At 36.5% G+C, this 20,910-nt stretch overlaps 1 protein-coding gene across 1 annotated transcript; it reads left to right on the top strand.

The window, feature by feature from the left end:
* The first annotated feature begins 5,795 nt into the window (after positions 1–5,795).
* Positions 5,796–17,520, top strand: LOC121325864 (kazal-type serine protease inhibitor domain-containing protein 1-like). Its single transcript, XM_041268950.1, has 6 exons — positions 5,796–5,802; positions 6,765–6,857; positions 8,706–9,119; positions 14,093–14,253; positions 16,382–16,529; positions 16,740–17,520. The coding sequence occupies exons 1-6, from the start codon at positions 5,796–5,798 to the stop codon at positions 16,832–16,834; spliced, it is 918 nt and encodes a 305-aa protein (XP_041124884.1). The 3' UTR covers positions 16,835–17,520.
* The last annotated feature ends 3,390 nt before the right edge of the window (positions 17,521–20,910 follow it).

Genomic DNA, 20,910 nt, shown 5'->3' with positions numbered 1-20,910 from the left:
ATCGGCTCCTGCCAGACTGTCAGTCGAGATCCTGGCCTGAAATCTTGTTGCCATGTGCAGATGTGTGCGTTTTCCCTGGCGCCTCCACCCTAATATTATAGAGCCAGTTGAAGTATTGGCTATTTTTGCAACTCGCAGTGGTATGCTCTATGCAGGGTTTACAGACCAGATTCCAAAGAATACAACCCCAGCTTAGCAAATCAGAGTAAAAATCCCCATGAATCCACAGGCAAAACTGTTACAGCTTGAAATGTTCACAGCGTACAGGAAAAACTTACCAGAAAAAAGTCCTTCTGAAATATGAGTCTGAAACAGAATCAAAACATTGGGAACTACATAATCATCGGTAGCAGACTTTATTTTCATACAAAGTCAGCTATAAAATGTATCCCAGGCTGGTGAGTTTTCAGGGCGTCTGTCCAACAGGAAATAGTGACTGGATGCAGGGACCCCCCAGTTCAGGCAACAGACACTGGCTCTATAGACATCCCAGGGACCTTGTGAGAGCGTCAGCAAAACAAACAAACCCAGCTGACACAACTGAGTCCCACAGATGAGAATGCAGCAAGAACTATACAGCACTGCCTTTTTCTGTTCATGAAAAATGAACTCCCTGACAGCTAATCTTACCATCTGCACTTAGTGTCAAATCAAGTAATCAAAGGTGTGAAGCAGTTCTGAATGTGCCCCTTTTTTATTTCTTGAAACCCAGTCCAGCAAGGACAGATAATAACACTGAGCTGCACCTACTGTATTGTTCATGAAGTTTACCAAGAGAAGGCAGCTTCTTGTTTTCAGCAGAAATACTGTACAGTACCTGTATAGAAATGTGGGCTGTCAGAAGGGTTACATGCCACGGAATTAATGCAAATTATCTTGAATGTTAATGCATTTATAATAATTAAAAAAAAAAAATGTAGGGTTCCTTTAGTTAAGGCAAAATATCCCAAAAAGAAACTTACAGTATATGGCTCATTGAGGATGTTGAACAAAAATGAATTAAATGATTGAGATCATGAATTAATGAGCTGTACATCTCCATGGCAAATTCCTGGTTGAATTTTGACAAACACATTATCTTTTGATCTATTCATTGTGAAATCAGAACTACAGATAAAAAGTCAAGACAGAGGTTTCCTCTGGATGTAATACCATCATCACTGTTGTGGTCTCAACATAATACTTTATTTATTACATATTCTTCAAAGATGTACGGACCATTATACTTTCCTGATGCATTATTATAGCATTGGTGGGGCTTTTTGGGGGGGATTATTAATTTCTCAAAGACATTTGAGAGTTATGTGTACTGTAGAATGTAAAGCAGAGTGATAGAATGCTTCTTCAAGTGAGCAAACCGCAGCTGCAAAAGCTAACAAAAACACATGCTCAGTGATAATCTGAAATATTCAGTCAGGTTACAGTTTTTGTGTGTTTTTTTTTTTTTCAACTCCACTTTCACTGGGTCACTTTGTATTTGGCTATTGCGCTCCTGAACCCATTTTTCGTAGCAAGATTTAGCTATCATGGCAGGGCATTCACACACATTTTATATTGATCATTTGTCATTCAATTTCATTTTGGAACATGTTTTTTTTTTATTACTGTTTTTTCAAAATGTACAACAACACACATAAGTCTACTGAATGGATGTTTAAAAACAAGAGTAAAAGCAGATGTGTGCAGCAGGAGTTATATTTTGAACAGGAAGTCAAGACTGTTCTTGTAATCGAATACTTGAGCTATTTTTCCATTGGCTTTTACTCAACATATCCTTATTGCACAAAACTAAATGTATTAAGTCTCCCTGCAAGGGGTAAATCGTGTAAAACAGCAACAGACTGAATTCAAATCTCGCACCCCCTGTCTTTGTTTCATCCAGACAGACACTTTATAACTCTGGTTTTTAGTTGTAGTCCTTTGTGCTCTGTTTTCACATGGCTCTTCACTGAGGAGAGCTGCTAAATGTTTTTTTGTTTTGTTTAGTTTTTTCAGGTTTCCTTTGCTTGTGTGCTTTGAATTTGTTAACGTTTAAAATGGAAGAAAAAACACTTTTAATATGAAATACATTCGGAATGCCTCTATCTAGCCAAAAAATCAATTTTGAGAATGGTTCATGGCTTATATCAAATAAATACTGTACCTCTCTGTTAGTGGGTTTCAGCCCGCTGAGGAAATATAGGCACACATTGTCTGTTAAAACCACGCAACCAAACTATTTTACCTGTTGCTAAATTCCTTTTTTGTCTTAAAAAAAGGAGATTTTTCCATTCGATAAAAATAATATGCTGCAGCTGTAGGGCAGCCTTTGTTGGAGAGTCAGTGAGTTTTGATCTGAGCAACACCATTGTGAAAAGAAGTAATTATGGGTAGATGTGTGTAGAAAGCATTTCTTTCACCCTTCTTGGCAATGCAGATCTGCCCAGTCATCTCCTGTGCCAAGGTACAGTGTGAATGCTCCTATTTATTCTACCCATGTAACAGCCTTGGTTTAGATGAACAAAGTCACACCTAATGTAGAGAATGACCTTTAGCCTCTATACAAGCAGAACATGTAGCAAGTGTAGGCTTGGGGCACAGACCTTAGGAAGATCCCTGTCAAGGTGTTTGATTTACAGCAGGCTAGGCTTTGGTGGGCTGCCCTGGGAAACAGGAGAGCTAGTGTATTTGAGAAAGTGTGACAGTATTTCAAGATTGTTTCCTAAATCTAATACCCAGGCAGGCCTTGGTGATGCGTTTTTGACTGTATGTGTCAAGTTGGACCTTTCCAGCAGAACACCAGGGAAGGGCAGATGGGTGTGTTGGTATCATTTCCAATAGGACCATAGAATAAAATATTTTACTGTATTGTATCATTCTGGATTGGCAGGGAGACAAATACGTTTACATTAGGAGTACAGTAATTTGCTTATTAGTTTAAGGTGAATGAAATTCTTTTTTTTTTAAGCCAATTGTGCTTACCTGTTATCATATCTATTAAAGCAATAAAATGCAAATAAAAAATAAAATGAAACAGATAACATGTTATTGATATTACAAATATGATGATTTGTCCAGTAACATTTTTACTGACACATATTTTATAAAAAGGGTTAGTAGGTGCCACAAGTGCTTTTATGAGTTCATGCTAATCCCTAATATTTCATGACAGACCCCCTCCATTTACTTTATGTTTTACTTGTTAGGACTGTATAGACATGCAGAAGAATGGAATTCCAATATTTGGATCAGCTGTGACAATGCCTGAGGTTTCCCATAAAGTTTGGTTTCTTTGCACAATACACATTTATTTATAAGTCTAACTCTACTTACTGGATGTGAACATTTATTCAGTTAAGTAGTTTAAAAAGTGAATTTCCCTAGGGAGGCTGCTAATATCTGATTTTAAAGTTTTGTAAACTCTGTGACCCTAGGAAAGATACTTCAAAGGCACAGTGAACCCCATAAACCTTTAAAAGATGGCACAATATCCTCAGCCAAGTTACTAGAGCATATTAGCAAATTTCCAATCAGATAGGCATTAAATACAAGGCAGTAAATCAGGGGGCTCAGATAACATCACCCATCGAGAGACAACATTACAGTGTGGTGTTTTGTTCAGCCAGCTCTTATGGTTTACATTATTCACTTGTATAGAAGTTCAGGATTTTTGTTGTATAGTTTGCTTTATATTTTAGCATGATTGTAAGTCTTGGAAATGATGTTTAAAGTCTATATCCTTTCTCTTTGAAGTGGTGTGTTCGGGAAATGTTTTCTTTCAAGTTCTTGCAAATTACAGTACACAACATTATAGTGCACAACATTCTGCCCTTCTGATGTTTTGGGGAGTTTTGTCAGCAGTTTGCTACTTTGCAAATTTCAGTAAACAGACAGTTATTCAAGTATATGGACTAATTAAGCAAACATTGTCAATTAAAATAAAAGCAATACCATGGTGTTACTTAATGTTCTATTTTTAGCGTGATCAGACATTGTTTAGATCATGTGAATAGTGTATAAGTGCAGTTTCTGATAAATTCCTTCAGGGCAACTTCTGGCAAAGATATTCAATTGCTTGTCAGGTCTTGTTAAGCTGTTTGGGGTATTGAAAATGGTGTAGGCTAATTGGGGTTGACCAGGTGTGATTAAAACCTCTAATTATTTAATTATAGTACCCACATAATGATGAATTATACAAGCGGGTGCTGGCTTTAAAGAAAACAACAGGAAATGAATAATTAAGTTAACGTTCCCTTAAGGACCATTGCATTGTTTTTTGTTTTGTTTTTTTAAGTATGAATAAACATGTTGGAAATTCTAATCTATCTGCATTGTTGCACATTAGTGTATAAGGCGATCAATTGTTGAATGGATTAGGTGATGAAAGTTTGATCCATAGAGGGTACTTAACTGGCAGGACCTATATTCCAATGCAATTCATGGAGAGTGGAAAATTATAGAATAGTTTTGCAATCGGCTAATGCTACAGTAAGAGTCTGCTTGATCTTTTGGTTCCAGTCTGTCTCCATTAAGTCCTGTGCTTTCCTTGGTAAACCCTGCCTAAGGTGAAATGACCCAGAAATAAGAACTTACACAAGCACATCCAATGTGTGTTAGGCTTGCTTTTTATCCTGTCCACTGACCCAACATTATTTACATTGAATGCTTAGATGACTATTCTTTGAATTGCTTTTGCTGGGTCAGTGAGAATTGTTCATAAGTTTCATAAGTATGGACCCTTTTTCTTCTGCATGATCCCCTTTCCCCATTTGGGCCCGAAGGAAAAAAAAAAGTCACTGATCACAGAATGAAGCCTTCAGATTGGAAATAAATAAAAAAGAGGATTCACTTTTTGACTTCATAATCACCTGCCATGCTTAATCGAGAGCACTGTGTCCTAATTATTACACTCACCCTCTGAGCCAAGCCTTCTGCCTGTCAGAATCAGTTGAGATAAAGATGATCTAATGGGATTTAATCTAATTGGGTTACAAGAATCTGCAGCCTTAGAAAGAAGGATGAGAGTGTTTATTTTTCTAAGGGGCGTAGAACAGGTCTCTGTCAAACTAGACAGTTATTATAATCCATGTGAAGGAATTTTTTTTAATACGTGTGTATGACATACTGTGGTACAAGAGAAGTATAACAAAAATGACCAAAGCTATCTGAATCTGAGACAAGAGCTCATAGTCACTGACTGGTTTCTTGTGTTCTGACAGTAATTTAAATGTGTAACACAGGACTGTTTCATTTTTAAATGTCAACAATTTGATATAATGAGTGTCTAAATCTGGATGCAGACATTTATTAAGTCATAACAATCTAACAATTGAGCATGCAGTCACATTTAGTATGTTATTTAGTGTAACCCTGGGGTAGAGAGGACTGAAATGCCAGGTGCTACACAGCAGGACCGATACAGCACTTATCGAAAATCAAAATGTTTGGTTTGTCCTAGCTGGCCAGACATACTGTTATTGGACACTTTGACTTTGTTGCTACAAAGTACATTTGTATGTATGTATATATATATATATATATATATATATATATATATATATATATATATATATATATATATATATATATATATATATATGTGTGTGTGTGTGTGTGTGTGTGTGTGTGTGTGTGTGTGTGTGTGTGTGTGTGTGTGTGTGTGTGTGTGTGTACTTTAATCATTAAAAAAAATATATATTTCCAGGCATGATAACAGAAACTAGGAAGTCAAATTATTCCACTAGAATTACCTTGCTGCAGAAAGAATAACATGAGTTTGAAGTATGTTGGTCTTTTGAGGGATATTGAGGAAAATCATGTCTGGTAAGTTCTGATACATTTTAGTTCAATAATTGTGCCACTGGTATGTCATTTCCTGGAGTGGGAATTAATATAGTCTTGCAAGTCTGAACAATCATAATAGCAGTGCTGTTGTGATGATTATTACCTATGTGTCTGTCTGTCTGTCTTGCAACCAAGTAACACATCTCGTAACCTCCATGATCGCATAGCTGTTTGTTGTGATGTTACGAGAAGTTATCCTGGGTTTCACATTCGGCCAAAGGAATGGGAGTGCTTGGAGAGAAAACAAGCAGAGCATTCTGCAAGAAAGTGAGTAAGAGAAAGAGGAGGGAGAACAACAAGTATAAACTGAATGAAAAGACAGGGATATAGTGGAAAAACATTCACACTTAAACAGCATTAAATATGCCATAAATTGGACAGACAGCAGATTGCAGTTAGACTGCATTTAGCTGCGCTGTAGGGTTAGCTGTTCTATAACTCCAACTGCAGTTACAATTTGAGATGATGATAATGACATTCTAAGTGCATGTACAGCTCACTCAAACAGCAGTATGTAACTTAATGAACAGTCTAATTTATTAGACTTTCAGTAAGGAGAGCAGGGTGAGAAAAAATTTAAATGCAAAAGGGGTGCATTTGGAGAAAGCATAACCTGTGAAACAAAAGAAAGAGGAGGAACACATAAAAAAGGGTGAAAATAAAAAGCTGGAACGAATAGGGGGATACAGGATGAGACAAAAGAGAGAAAAGAGATGAATGAAAGATAACAATTGAGATGCTGTGTCAAGGATGGGAACAAATAAAGCAAGAGAATGGAATAAGGAGTGATAGCGAGAGCAAATAAAAAAGGAAAGAAAGAGAGAGAAGGGAGTAGAAAGAGGGGGAGGCTGACTAGGGAATCACATTTCATTCTGACGTCACACATCTTCATTGAGAGACGGCTGAAAGTGGGGACCCTGCAAGGCACTGCTAACACACAGAGCAGCGTTTCTGTTCATTACACAGAATAGCTCCCGACTGGAGACAGACCTACTTGTCACAGAAACTACAACACTTCACAGCCGTTTACACGGGTAAGCAACTTTACTAAAAATAGGAAGCAGGTGTGTACCAGGTACATTTAATTGTAAACAAAAAACTAATATAAAGTAAGGCCAGGTTTTCACAATGTGACAGCTTTATTTTAATATATATATATATATATATATAATTAGTACAATGAAATATATATATTGTTACTATAATAATATTATTATTATTAATAATATATTAATAATAATAATATTAAATAATTATATGATCAAAGTTGTTATTTTGTATGGGAAACAAAATTAGCTTTCTTTACTTAGCTATCCTTAACCGAACTTACCCGAACTTTATCATTTTTATGTATTTTTTAATCTTTTTTGCTAATGAAAAATGCAATGAAACTGTGCTGATTTTGTTTGTTGAAATAGACTAATTTTCTCTGGTGTCCACTTGTGATATTTCATGTATACATTTGGAGAATTGTTATGCAGTTGTGTATGTTACCTGGAAGCATCTCTGAGCAAACTTGTCTTGTCTTGTCATCTAAAAGAAAACTAACTTCAAAACAGTCTAAATTCTCAAGACTTTAACCAGCATCCATTTGCAAATATATGGCACTTCAATTAAACCCTTCACTGACTTTTGAATGTCATATCGATTAACATGTTAAAAATTTTTGAAAGGTTTCACATGAGTCTGGGATTTTAGGTTTGTCCTGTCTGCAGAGAGAAAACTTCCCCAGTCAGCAATTGTCAAGCTCAGAAATTATTGTATTTCACCTGTCATTATTTGCTTACCACAGAGAATAGCTCTCAACTATACTAAAACAAAACTAGAATTCAACTGACCACTTTGTGTCACAAAATGTTTTATCTGAATGCATTAACCTGAAAAGAAGAAGTTGTTTTGTCTCAGCAGATCTCACCTGAATTGCCCTTGTTCTAGTTCCTACCCTCCTGAAGCTTGCAGGTCTTTATCCACTATACAAATCCCACTATAAGTTCACCTATTCTTTTTTTTTTCTATCTTATTTAGCCTATTTAAAGTACTCATCAGTGGCCTCTGGCAGTCTTTGGATATTAAGTCAACCTAATGGTTTGCGGTTCACCTTCTTTGATGATATGGTATACCGATAGTTACAGGAATATTTGTATATGATGGTGGATGGCTGAAATTTAGTTAGTCCAATCAAATGATGGACCACCATATAGCCATAGAGAAGCCACTGTGTATATAGTTAACTAAGATGCATGTCCACAAATACTTTCAGCCTCACTCCCCAGGAAAAATGCTTAATTTTGGTTAAAATTTTAAAAGAAAAATTAGGTATGAGGGGCAACCTTTGTTAACATCATTATATATATATATATATATATATATATATATATATATATATATATATATATATATATATATATATATATATATATATGCCTTGAAAACTAGCTGCTAAAAGAAAACCAAAGCATGTCTTGGAACAGGAAAAGTCTATTTTCCTCTTGTCTCTTTTGCTTGTTTTGTTTCTCTGAATTATATACCTCACTGCCTTCTCACTTCTTAATGACCTTCTACCCTGTATCATATTCCACATATCTAGTTATCACATAACATAGTTTGGCTTAGAAAGTTTAAATTCATGACACTTAAAATAAAGAAAAAGTTATGTGTTTCCAAAGGTCAGCTTGGACAAAAGTACTGAAGACTTACTGACCAGTGTATTGCAAAAGGTGCCAACAAAGAAGATAAGTCTGGCTGTGAAGTGATGGGTTTTTCTACGAGAAGAGGCCCAAACAGCTAATTGGAAATGCGATGCTTGGTGGGCCAAGCCTTCTGCTCTGGAGCGCTGGTTCTACTGTGTCTGAGCTTATTCTTCTGGCAACCAATCTCAACAGCTCCTGGAAGCCCGGATTACCTGCAACGTGGCTGGCAGAGGCTGCTGGAGGAAGGGGAGAGCTGTGCTGACTGCCAGCCAGACGAGTGCCCCCCTCCAAGAGGATGTCTGTCGGGGGTGGTGATAGACCACTGTGACTGCTGCTGGGAGTGCGCCAATCTGGAGGGCCAGATCTGTGACTTGGACAACACCAACCACTTCTATGGGAAGTGTGGGGAGAACCTGGAGTGCAGGCTGGACCTTGGAGACCTGTGGGAGGGGGAGGTCCCAGAGCCTCAGTGCACCTGTGTCTCCAATAAGGCAGTCTGTGGCTCTGATGGCAAGACCTACCCACAGATTTGCAAATTCCAAGAGGCAGCCAATGCCCATTCTGGTGCCAACCTGACAGTGTCCCATGAGGGTCCGTGTGAAGCAGGTGAGGTACTACATTCTTCAACCAGGTGTTATTATACAAAATAGCATTCATTTATATCAGAACATATTTCAATGTACTGTATTGAATGTGTCTATTTTAAATATTCCAACATAATAGTAAATATATTTTAATGCATGTCAAGAAATATATGTATTGCATTTTAGTTAGGATTACTTTTTAAAGATTTACATTCAATCGATCAAATGATTGTCATGATCTATACAAATGAAAAGCTTTCCATGGGAAATGCAAACCTTTTATTATAAAACAATTTTCTTTTTAAAGCTGAAGTTTTGCTTGACAATCTTTACTTTCTCAATTAATTGTACTTTACAAATGTTCTCAAATATAACAATATGTCTGCTTCCATCAAGCTTACATCTGGGGCTAATGAGATCCTTGTATAGGCCTTTTTGCAATCCAATGTTGGAAAAAGGAGCTTCCTCTTTTGAACTGACAGCTATTTACAGCTTTATAAAACCAAAGAGCCTTCAAAACCTTTCCTCAGCAGGATGCTTTGTGGAGCTGTCAAGTCGTAATTGTAAGTTGAATCATAGGCTGTCGGAAGCTAGCTAGGTAGAGACGTCATGTCACTGACAACATGATGAAAAGGGTTTAAATGGCAGTATTGTGATGTGCATTAGGCAACGCAAAGGGTTACTGCAATGATTCTATCACACAATAGCATGGGTGTAAAGTTCTGCTGCTTTTCCCATTCAATGAATGCCTACACTACTCAAAAGACAATGTATAGTTTAACTCTCTTTGAATAAATGTTGTACTGGCAATCTTCCATATTTCAATAAATAATTACATTTCCAACCTGTCTACAGGGCTTTAAGGCACATGGTATGGCAACATGCTTGTTTCCATGCTGTTTTAAATGAAGCATTTATATTAAAGACAATCTGTCCCAAAGCCTACCAGGCAGTACCTTTACAGAATGGTAATGTAAAGATGTTTTTAGAGTTCCTTGCACCCCACATTTGGTTGACATGCCTGGAATATCCATTCAGCAAGGCTGATCTCAGAATGCCATTTCCTGAACTTTGAAAACTCTGTAGTGTAAAATGACAGGTTTGTGACAGCGATGTAAAAGCAATATCAGAATGAGTACTGCATTGCAAGGCCAGTGTACATACAGTACATACACTCACACACTATCATTCGGTTCACTTCAAGAGATTACTTCCCTAAACAGGAAGACACAAGCACTATAAACGTATTGAGGGGCTGGTAGAAAAGTGATGAAGAGTGCACTTGTGGAGAACAATGGAGGAGACCGGATTAAGCAAAAGGGCCGACCATTTTTCACAGGCAAATCCCTCTACTCCAGAGTAAGTGTATGACCATAAGCCAATGTAATATGATTTAGCTTGCAGTGTGCTGCTAATCCGACAGACAGATCTGCCAAAACAAAGATTGCATACAAGTTATAGCTGATACAGCAACCAAATGGCTGGGCAACACTTACAGTATTACATTTACAATTACATTTACATGGTAATCCTTTGCAACCAGTGCATGATCAATGGACGGCTTAAGCATTCCACTTAACTGCTTGTCAATCCTCCCCTATCTAAAAATAGGAAGGCAGAGTCTATGACTTAAATAAAAGTGCAGCAAAATATGAATACACTTGCTCTGACTATGTTAAGATATTTGTGATTCTATATTCTTTAATATATCATTATTATGTTACTTTAAAAGTAAAATGTACATACCATTTTGTAAACATTCATGTATATTTTACAATGGATTTGATTTGAGTTAGACACATTTTCTCTGGCAGTAGACAATAGTTATGGAATCTATTATTATTATTATTATTATTATTATTATTATTATTATTATTATTATTATTATTATTATTAATAATTATAATAAGCATCATAATAATAATAATCACTGTTCAGTCATTATACCAAACAACCTGCCATAGTAGTACATATATTGAATTATACTATTCTCTTGCAATCTCGTTTTAATTAAATGAAATAGAACAATTCCTTTGGTATTTGTAATACTTACATAATTGCAGAAAATAATTAGCACTATGACTGCAGAAGGTCATTTTAAAAGTACACTTTTCTGCCATTGATTGTTAGACTGGAATGTGGAGCTTAGCTCACTGATAAATTACTGGAGAGCAGAATGGTCCGTCTCAACATGCATGAAGGTGTATAGTATTACAATATCCTAAAAATTGACATACACGGGTCAATGAGGAAGTCCCCTATACAATCCTTGTTTGAAATGTCTTTCAACACAGACACTCGTTGGATTGCCACGCTACTACCATCATCTGGTTATTGGGTGAGTTTGGTTTATTAGCCAAAACCCCATGCTGCTTTCAAAAACAACAAGTGAAAGTGGGTAGTAAGTCAAAAAATAAACCTGTTCAGTTAAAATTTTTTATATTGGCATCATATCTGAATCCAGATGCTTGAATACCAATGTGAAGGTACCCATTAATCTATAGATACTGAATCAATCGAAAGATTTAATTTTCTTTTGATAAAGAGCCCCAGATTGAAACATTTGATCTGGGTGATCTGGAACACTGTGTCTTGTCTATCAAACCAGTAAAATAGTCATAAATGAGTCTCTTCCCGAAGGCTACTGCCATCTTCAACACCTTTACATGCAGTCTGCATGTGTTATTTACAGTGAAAAATATGATTGGCTGTAAGCCGGTGCACATGACCGAGGCTGCCAATCAAAAGAGCCTTGGAGCACCTTCAGAGAACAGATTGCACAGGGTGTTAGTAAAGCTTCATATTAACCCTCAGATCTGCAATGAACCAGACTAAATGAGTACCAGAGAATAGGGTGTGAAAGAAAGGGACATATACATGAACTATTACATTCTGTACAGTTGAAAAGTACTTTTGTGAATAAAAGCCTGCAAAACAACAGAAAATAGAGGATAAAGAATCATTCTCAATCAGTTTAATTTTTAATGCTTCTAAATCACATTTGACTGGCAATCTGTGCCTGTCATGTCAATGGTCGAGAATGTTTGGTGTATAGTGATGAAAGATTGATCTGTTGTGGAGAATTCAGGGTTTTTAATAAAAAAAGAATCCTGAAATAATAAAAAAAGAGATGGTGTTTTTGTTTTCCTGGAAGAAAGTTATCTCTTCTATAGATCTGACACAAGAAGACTTTGTTTCAATAGTAGAAAAGAGGTTTAACAGGATGGTAAGGGATGGAGGGGTCTGTGAGGTCAAGCCGTGAGCCACAATCTCTTTGATCTGGCAGAGATGTAAATTTCACACATTTTTGGGACAGTCAGGCTTCTCACTTTCATTCCACCCAGGGGTGATAAGGGTAAAGCCTGAATGAGTAATTTTCCTTTATCTTGAGGGATTAAAAAAAAAAAAACAGTGTCCGCCCCCTCAAATGCTTCCAGGTCCAGAAACAAAAAGGCTGGTTTCATTTATTATTACTTCAGGGGTGAAAGAATTTAATGAATATCTAACTTCAACTCAACCATCAGCTGAATTGTGATATTGACAACCATTGTGGAGTATCCTCAAGACATCACAAACCAAGACCGGTAAAGTTTACGTCCGACTGCTTGCTTGCCGTAATTATACTGCAAATGGCTTTGACTTGAAGTAGTTCACTATGGCAGGAGACCATATTAAAAGACTGACACAGATGTAAAAAAAAAAAAAAAAAAATGAACATGTATGAAAAAAACAGATCAAAATGTTTTCTTAACTGTGGAAATAAAGATAGACAGTAAATGTGCAGCTGATGCTGATGTTGTGAATGCAAGTGAGGATGCTTTTTGTTGATATATGGAAATAGCTCCTGCTGAGCCACTTTTTAAACTGCAATCCATGTTGGAAGTCAGGGACAACTCTTTTTATGCCTGACTTTTATCTAAATCGTGGGCTTGAGGGCATTAGTTCGTAATTTGTTTTGTTCAGGATATTACTTTTTGAAACACCACTTTCATTTCAATTCAGAGAACTAACATTCCACATATTCTCAATTTTCAGTTATTTTTAGGTTTATCATCTGTGGCTAGTTGAATACAAAATAGGGAAGCTACATAGCCTTAATAATTCAATGCAGTCCTGCAGTACCTGCGGTAACTTATTTTATTCCAATATCTAGATTTAAATTTCACAAGCTTTAGAGGCCACAGAGGAAGGTTTTCTGAGTTCTTGGCTGTGTGGGTAGAGATTCTGTACATGGGCCATGATGCTATTTTGGTAGTAAGATTAACCTTTCTGGTAACTGTAGTAGTCTAAAAAGATTCCTGGTTGGTGTCATTGGGTTTATTTGTGCTACTGAACCCCAACTTACATTAAAGCATGCGAAGTGAGCTCTGCTGGGGTTAAACATTCTCAGGAAATGACACGGTGCTCCTGGTGCAGCAGACAGATGTTTTTTTTTTTTTTTTTTTTTTGTCCCCTGCGCACCGTGTTCGTTGTTATGGGACTTCATTTCTCCCAAAGTGAAAGTCAAACCTGGAGACTTTGTGGATTAAAGCAGACCCACTGCAATGGATGAAGGATAGTGATATGTGGGGAATGTTGAGAGCTAGCACTATATACACAGCTGTCACCATGGCCAATCAATTAGCCAGCAGTCTGCTGAAAGAGAGGCTCACTCCGGGCTTTCATATCCTTAAGAAAGTTCCAAAACAATACGCTTGGAGTACGACAAAATAGGAAAACACATGATCTAACTGGGAAGAATGCATGCAGAATGAAGAATCGCCTTTCTATTCCCATAATGTTGATTTGGAACCCCTCGTTGTCTACTGCATTTAACAAAATCTGGTTATCAATTTGTCATCTAAAAAAGGCTCCAGGAACATCTGTGACTCCAGGTGTCCACATAAAAATTACTTAGGGTTGGACATTGTTAGCTATGCCTCATCCACAACAGTTCACTCTTTGAATCGATAGTGGATTAGATTTCCACTGACTAATGCTTGTGTTTTTATTTAGCTCCCCACATCATCTCACCACCCTATGACATATGGAACTTGACAGGGAGGGATGTCATTTTTGGCTGTGAGGTCTTTGCCTACCCCATGGCTTCCATTGAGTGGAGAAAGGATGGCACAGAAATGTTTCTACCTGGTGATGACCCACATATATCTGTTCAGGTAACCGAACTACTGGTTATATATAAAAAATATAAAGAGGTTCACAGCAAGTAAAAAATAATGAAATCTACCTAAAGGTAATACTTTATATAATTTACTTAGCCTAAATGTGTCAATTATTAAAAAAAAGAAGCAAGTAACTACCAGCTGTCAATTTAGCATCAGTTGAGATGCAGCCGCACTGTATATATCACTGTAAATATTGTATGCCCACCCAACAACAATAATAATAATAATAATAATAATAATAATAATAATAATAATAATAATAATAATAATAATCACCTCGACCCTATAAAGGATTAAAAGACTAATGATAATGGATGGATGGATGGATAATGGATAATAATAATAATAATAATAATAATAATAATAATAATAATAATAATAATAATAATACATTTAGCAAATTATAAAAAAGAATAGATTATGCTCAGTGAAGTCCTTAATTTAGTGATTGTTTAATAATTGTTTGCCTGTTTGCCTGTAGTTTTAGTAGCTGAATCAAATATGGAATGGGAATAGCAGTGCACTTCTAAATATGAAGCTGTTGAGATTGAATGCCATCCTGAATGGCATCTGTCTCTCTGCGTGCTTGGGAACTATTTCCCCACTGCTCAAGAACAGTTTGCCAGTGAGAATGTTTGATTAATTGGGTTCTGATGCTTACTTAATTACTTGCTTAATGAAGCTAAATGAGGGAGATGTTTTTCTTTGTCAGTACTGTATTAACATAGTCATTAAGTGCATGATTAAGACAAACGCCCTGATAATGAATTACCTTTTAACAGAAAAGCATCTGTGTTTATTTGACAAAAGATTGGGATTTAAGCAGAACAGCACAGAAAGCTCTGAAATTATTTGTTCATTTTCTCACAGCTGGCTTCAAAGCTGGCTCTTTGAAGATGAAAAACATCAAACGAGGGACCATTTCTGGCTTTTGAATGTATATTTAAAGGTTGTGGGATCAAATCTTCCATCTGTTGAAAGGCGACTTCCGTCTGGAAATTGAATGCCAATTTCTTAGTAATCCTACAACATATATTTATACAAAAGGGCAAAGCAAAGTAGCCTTAAGCCTAACAGCCCATTACATTTATTTTCACCCACTCTAGACTCCCAAAGTTTACAATCTTGCAGGTGCCAAAGAATTTAATTAGTAGCACTGGATCATATAAAAGTATACAAGTATACAATTGCTGGTTTTATGTGGTGAGATTATAAACTTGGGCCTCAATACCAGCTCCACCCTTTGGTAGCTAGGGCAACAGAATGATGAAGAGCTCTGAACAGAATAAGGAGAGACGTAAATAAACATCAAATTATGGTCCAAAATCTTGCTGCTTTTGCTACTTGTGTTAGAAACCACCGCGACGTGGATAATGATTTTCAGATGTCTGCAGTTTTTCACACCGTTGTTTTCTAGACGGCTGTCTAGAAATAGATATTTTATTGGTGTGTTGTTTTCATTTTAATTGTTCAGAGAATGGTTTTTTAAATGTGTCCTACATTAAGGTGCACCCTACAGTTATCAGAGAGACAAAGAAATGGACACTTTCATACCTGTAACAAAATAATATCAGCACCAAAAACATATGGTTTTGGTAGTGCAAAAAGTTCTCTTATTGTAATAAGGAGAGCTACTGTGTATCCTTTATAACCTACCATTAGAATTTTCCTGTTTCCTGACAGTATTTCCATTTTTTTTTTTTTCCACCGCTGTTAGCCTGCTGGTACAGTTATGAGGGTGGGGGTGGGTATGGGGGTTTAGTCTATTAGGTCTGTGGACAAGGAACCAGAGGATTGATTAAATTAGAAAGAAAGAAAGAAAGAAAGAAAGAAAGAAAGAAAGAAAGAAAGAAAGAAAGAAAGAAAGAAAGGAAAACCTGGATTGATGAAATGGTGATACAATCAATATGTAAGGTCATCCTTCTCTAAAAGTTCAAATTCAGGTAAATATCCATCACACTGAGTAAAAGATTAATCTTCTGTGCACTAAATGCATTTTGAGTTAGCAGATACCTAACCCGATGTGGGAAATTAGTATTATTTTATGTATAAATAATCTCATCATATCAGATAGGAGAACGTGTAGGAAAAGCATTGATCTGTGATTTTTTGGCATCAGTTTAGGGGAGGTCCCCAGAAGTATGAAATGTCAGGCTGGCTGCAGATCCAGCGAATTCGGCTGACAGATGAGGGAACTTACCACTGCTATGCGAAGAACCGACACGGGGAAGTGGCAGCGAAGGCCAGTCTAACTGTTATCCCGCCAGGTAAGTCTGGCTTGTAATAATAATGGATACGTTGATTGCTCTTAATGAACCAGGATATTCAGGTGGGTAAAAAGCATCAGATCTCAAAAAGCACATACTCTTTAATATGAATGGTGCACTGTGGATGTTTCTTTTTAAACATATAGCCTACGCTAATGCACTTTAATCCTATTCTGTTCTGTATAACTAATGTATTTATGTGTGTTCTAGACCAGATGAATCTGACTGCACTCCACCTGCTCAGATTACCCCATCACCAAGAGGAAGACTTCTCCAACGCAGAGGACTTTGATGACTATTATTAAACCAGCCTCACAGAAATCTCCTTCAGTGTTTTCCAGTGCCTCGGACTACTCAGGTTGAATCCTATCAGGAAAAACTATTCATTTTGGTCCTCTTCTAGAGCAAAAGTGAGCAATCGATTTCACTTTGCTAGTTACATGGTCCTGGTGTTCCCTTCTAAACCCTATATTGCTAATTTTTTGCGAGTACAGTCCTGTCTCTGCCACATCCTGGCAATTAGAATTTTTCTGAAGGTTCTTCCTGTTACAGTACACTGTTAACAAGATGAGGTCTGCAAAAGATTGTAACATCCCCATTGTTTTCTTCAAACATGATTAGATGCATGTGCAATGTTGAGTGATCTTGGTGTGATTTATCATGTATGGTGGCTAAACTTGACTTTTTTAATTATTCAAAGACTAGGCAATTTGTTTTGCCTGTTATTGTATTTCAACGCAAGTCTAGCCTGAAACTGTCTCTGTATGATTTCCTCTGTCTGCCTAACGCTTTTTTTTTTTCACTGCTGCCAGAAGTGAAAATAGTATTTCTGTGCTGTTGACGCCAGCTTTGTTCAACATATTTATTGTTTTCTTGATATGTACCTGTCTTTTAGATATGACATAACAGTATTATCAGCTGTTGATTCTGTTATTCCCAATATCTTTATTAAAATAAATATGTATATGTATTTAAAATTGTTTTATTTATGTACTGCACATATTCATTCTTATTTTAATAAAACATAAGTGTATTGATTAATCAAGTGTAATGCATGTACCACTAAAGTATGGAGATGCATCCCACATTTTCACAAAGAAAAAATACTGCAACACAATGGTTATGCCTGGTATTTTGTTATAAATCAGTATACAAGGTCAGAGATTTTGTTAGAAAATGTATTTACTTGTTTACTTATCACACAAATTAATGTGGCGTCACATCCTTGTATCATAGCATGCATTTTCAATGTTGTTTGGGGTGCTGTTATGATCTGGCTGACACAGAAATCCTGCACCGTGATTGGTTAAAATGTTCACAGCTGGATAATTTACAATACTCAGTTTCTTAAAGAGATGTTATTTGGGAGGCAGTGGCCCCTAGTGGTTAGAGTTAGCAAGCAATGAGATCATACATTGGGCAAGCTCTGTGCTCCCTGTGTACACATCATGTCATTCCTTATATTACAGTTTATATTCCCAAAAGATATTTAAACTGCAGGTGTAAAGACACAAGCTCTCTCTTAAAACCTGCCAATCACTATACTATATAAGCAAATAGGCAAGCTCCTGTTCTGACTTAAAACTGTAGGACGTTAATTGACATATCCAAGCTCTGCAAAAACAGAAATGTAAAAAGGGCCTTTTACTCCTAATCATGTGTTGAATAACAGATTTCTACACGTGGCACTAAGGGAACAAGCTTACAAATGTAAAAATTATATTTTTTTTAACTACATAACACCACATCTTGAGGTAAACTAGAACATAATCCACACAGCCAGGTTTTCAATAAATTCCAGTTTCCCTACACCACAGCAGTGCATTGTGGGAAATCCAGTCCATTAGTTTGACTTTGCTGTTTACACTGTAGCAGCTGTGCTCAAGAGTTGCACCTCTAACAGTGTCCAACTGGCAGCCAGTCTGCGTAGCCAGGCCCACTCCTCGCAGAGCTCAAGTGCTCTGACCTTCTTGAGCTGTAAACAGTTTGGACAATCTGGATATAAAACTATTAAAACAGATCAATCGAATTACTTATTAGAAAGCATGGAGCATATGAGCTATAGAAGTGATTAAGGGGATGCCCTTAAATGGGAATCAATGAAGACAAAGGGCAGAGCTCATAATGGTTCCTTTGTTGTGATCAAGGTGCAAGAAAAAAAAAAAAACGTTTAAAGGAGAAGCTTGGGCTGCTATTATTTGTATAGGTTTATAAATAGAACATGTGAGACACAGAGAAGATGAGGGGCACACACAGTAATGCCAGATATTTGGCAAACAAACATGTTCACTGTTTCTGGACATATAATAATATCCAGTCCCATTATAGCAGGTAAATGAAATCATTTATGCCAGTTATTTTCAAAATCACAACTCTTGAAATCATGGTAATCCAAATCTGACTTTCATCCAGTCACTGTGTTCAGACTTAAATATTCAAATCTGATCAGTGGTCATTTCTGCATCATACAGACCAACATTGATTTGCTGTGATCATAAGAGAGACATAGATGGAATGTCCCCAGAAATAAATGAGAATTTTACACCTTTTACACCATCCCAATACTGAATGGTCTGCATCTGACTGGCAAAGTATCCAAAGAGAGTATGTCTTGGGTAGCATGCCTTGACTGCACTGTCCAGGACAAAGTAACAGTTACATAATATTTGTATGACAATCTGTCATTTTGTACACAGTGATTAAGCTATAGAAATTCAAACAATTACAATCTGAGATGTTCAGTGTAGTGTAAAAAGAAGGTGGTGTATACTTCCCTTTTTTGGCAGTTCTCTTGTCTAAAATGGTCCAGCAGAGTGTAACATCATGGAGAGATGATTACACTGTGTATAATAATGATAACAATCAGCATTTAACTTCAGGGGTTGGACCAAAAAAAAAAAAGAACAAATAAAGCACCTCCAATATGTATCAATACATCTAAATTGGCTGTCCTTACGTTATTATTTATTTAGTTATGCTAATTGATTCCTTGACAGTGGAATTCCAGGGCTAAGGCCAGCCAGTGACATTTTTGACAATCCTCCAGTATTCACAGCTCTCCCAAAACTAGCTTCAGTACTGCTGCCAGTGCTAAGATCTGAGAGACCCTATTTTCCCTCCTTTGGCTCTGGTCATTCCCTACAGAATTCTAGGAATTCCAGTATGAAAGACGAAACCCAGCCACCAAGAGCAAGCTACTAAGAGCACGAAATGCGTGCAGAATTAAGACGGGTTTGGGGCTGCAAGTCCAGCTCCTGGGAGTATCAAATTCAATTTTTCTCACATTTGTAATTCCAAAGCAGTTTTGTCCCCCAAAAAGTGGCTATATTAAATAACTAAGAATACATGTTTCCAAAGAGCTCCCCTTGCACTAATCTGGTGCAATGAACCAGCTGACTCGAGTTGGGCTAACCCTCTATTATTTTTTGACACATTCTTTGGGATTTTCATTGTTTGGAAGGCGGACTTTGTGCTGTGATATTTTGTAACAACTCTAAGTTGCCCTTAATAAGGGTGTCTGCTAAGACATTAATAATAATAATAATAATAATAATAATAATAATAATAATAATAATAATAATAATGCATCTCTATTTCAACACTTTGTTTAGAGGTGTAATGGGCTATGTGCTGAATTGACAAAATTCTTCCTTTCACCCTCTTCACTCTCATGCATTCTTCTGGTGTCAAAATATATCTCTGAGCCATCGGCTGCCCTTTGTGAATCAAGATGCTTGTGTTAATTGAGTTAATTGGACCCAACAACTCTAACACAAATTATAATACATTTGGGCATGCTGGGGACATCTGGTACACTTGCAGTTTCTAAAGTCAAAGGAGATTTTGAGAGCTTGATTTTCAGTTTAGGGAGCAGTTATTAAGAATTCAGACCTTGTGTTAGGAAAGTATCCTACTGGCATCTCAAAGCTTGCCTCTGCATATTAGTGCGAGTTTGTTGGTACGTTTTACCTGTAACATGCGTAAGCGCGCCCCCTACTGATGCAATAAGAGCTGCGGCTTCCCTACCTGTTTTAAAATGGATGTATTGAGGATCAACAGCAATGCAGTTAGATTGTGGCATAAAAAAGGGCTGTGACTGCAGTTTGGGTGCTCAATATAAAGACTGCAATTTAAGATCTTTATAATTCTCAATAAATAAATGTTATTAATTTGATGTTTGTAGTGTAACCAACATTGCTTTGCTTTAAACCTTTGTTTGCCAACAGACTACTGGGTCTACCTTAGTGTATATATTATTTTGGTATATTATATATATATATATATATATATATATATATATATATATATATATATATATATATATATATATATATATATATATATCAACAATAGATTTTCATATAGACATTCATATATAATA

This window comes from Polyodon spathula, chromosome 13 (assembly GCF_017654505.1).
Source record: "Polyodon spathula isolate WHYD16114869_AA chromosome 13, ASM1765450v1, whole genome shotgun sequence".
Lineage (NCBI taxonomy): Eukaryota > Metazoa > Chordata > Actinopteri > Acipenseriformes > Polyodontidae > Polyodon > Polyodon spathula.
The sequence above is the reverse complement of the archived record's forward strand: the minus strand, read 5'-3'. Positions and strand labels throughout refer to the sequence as shown.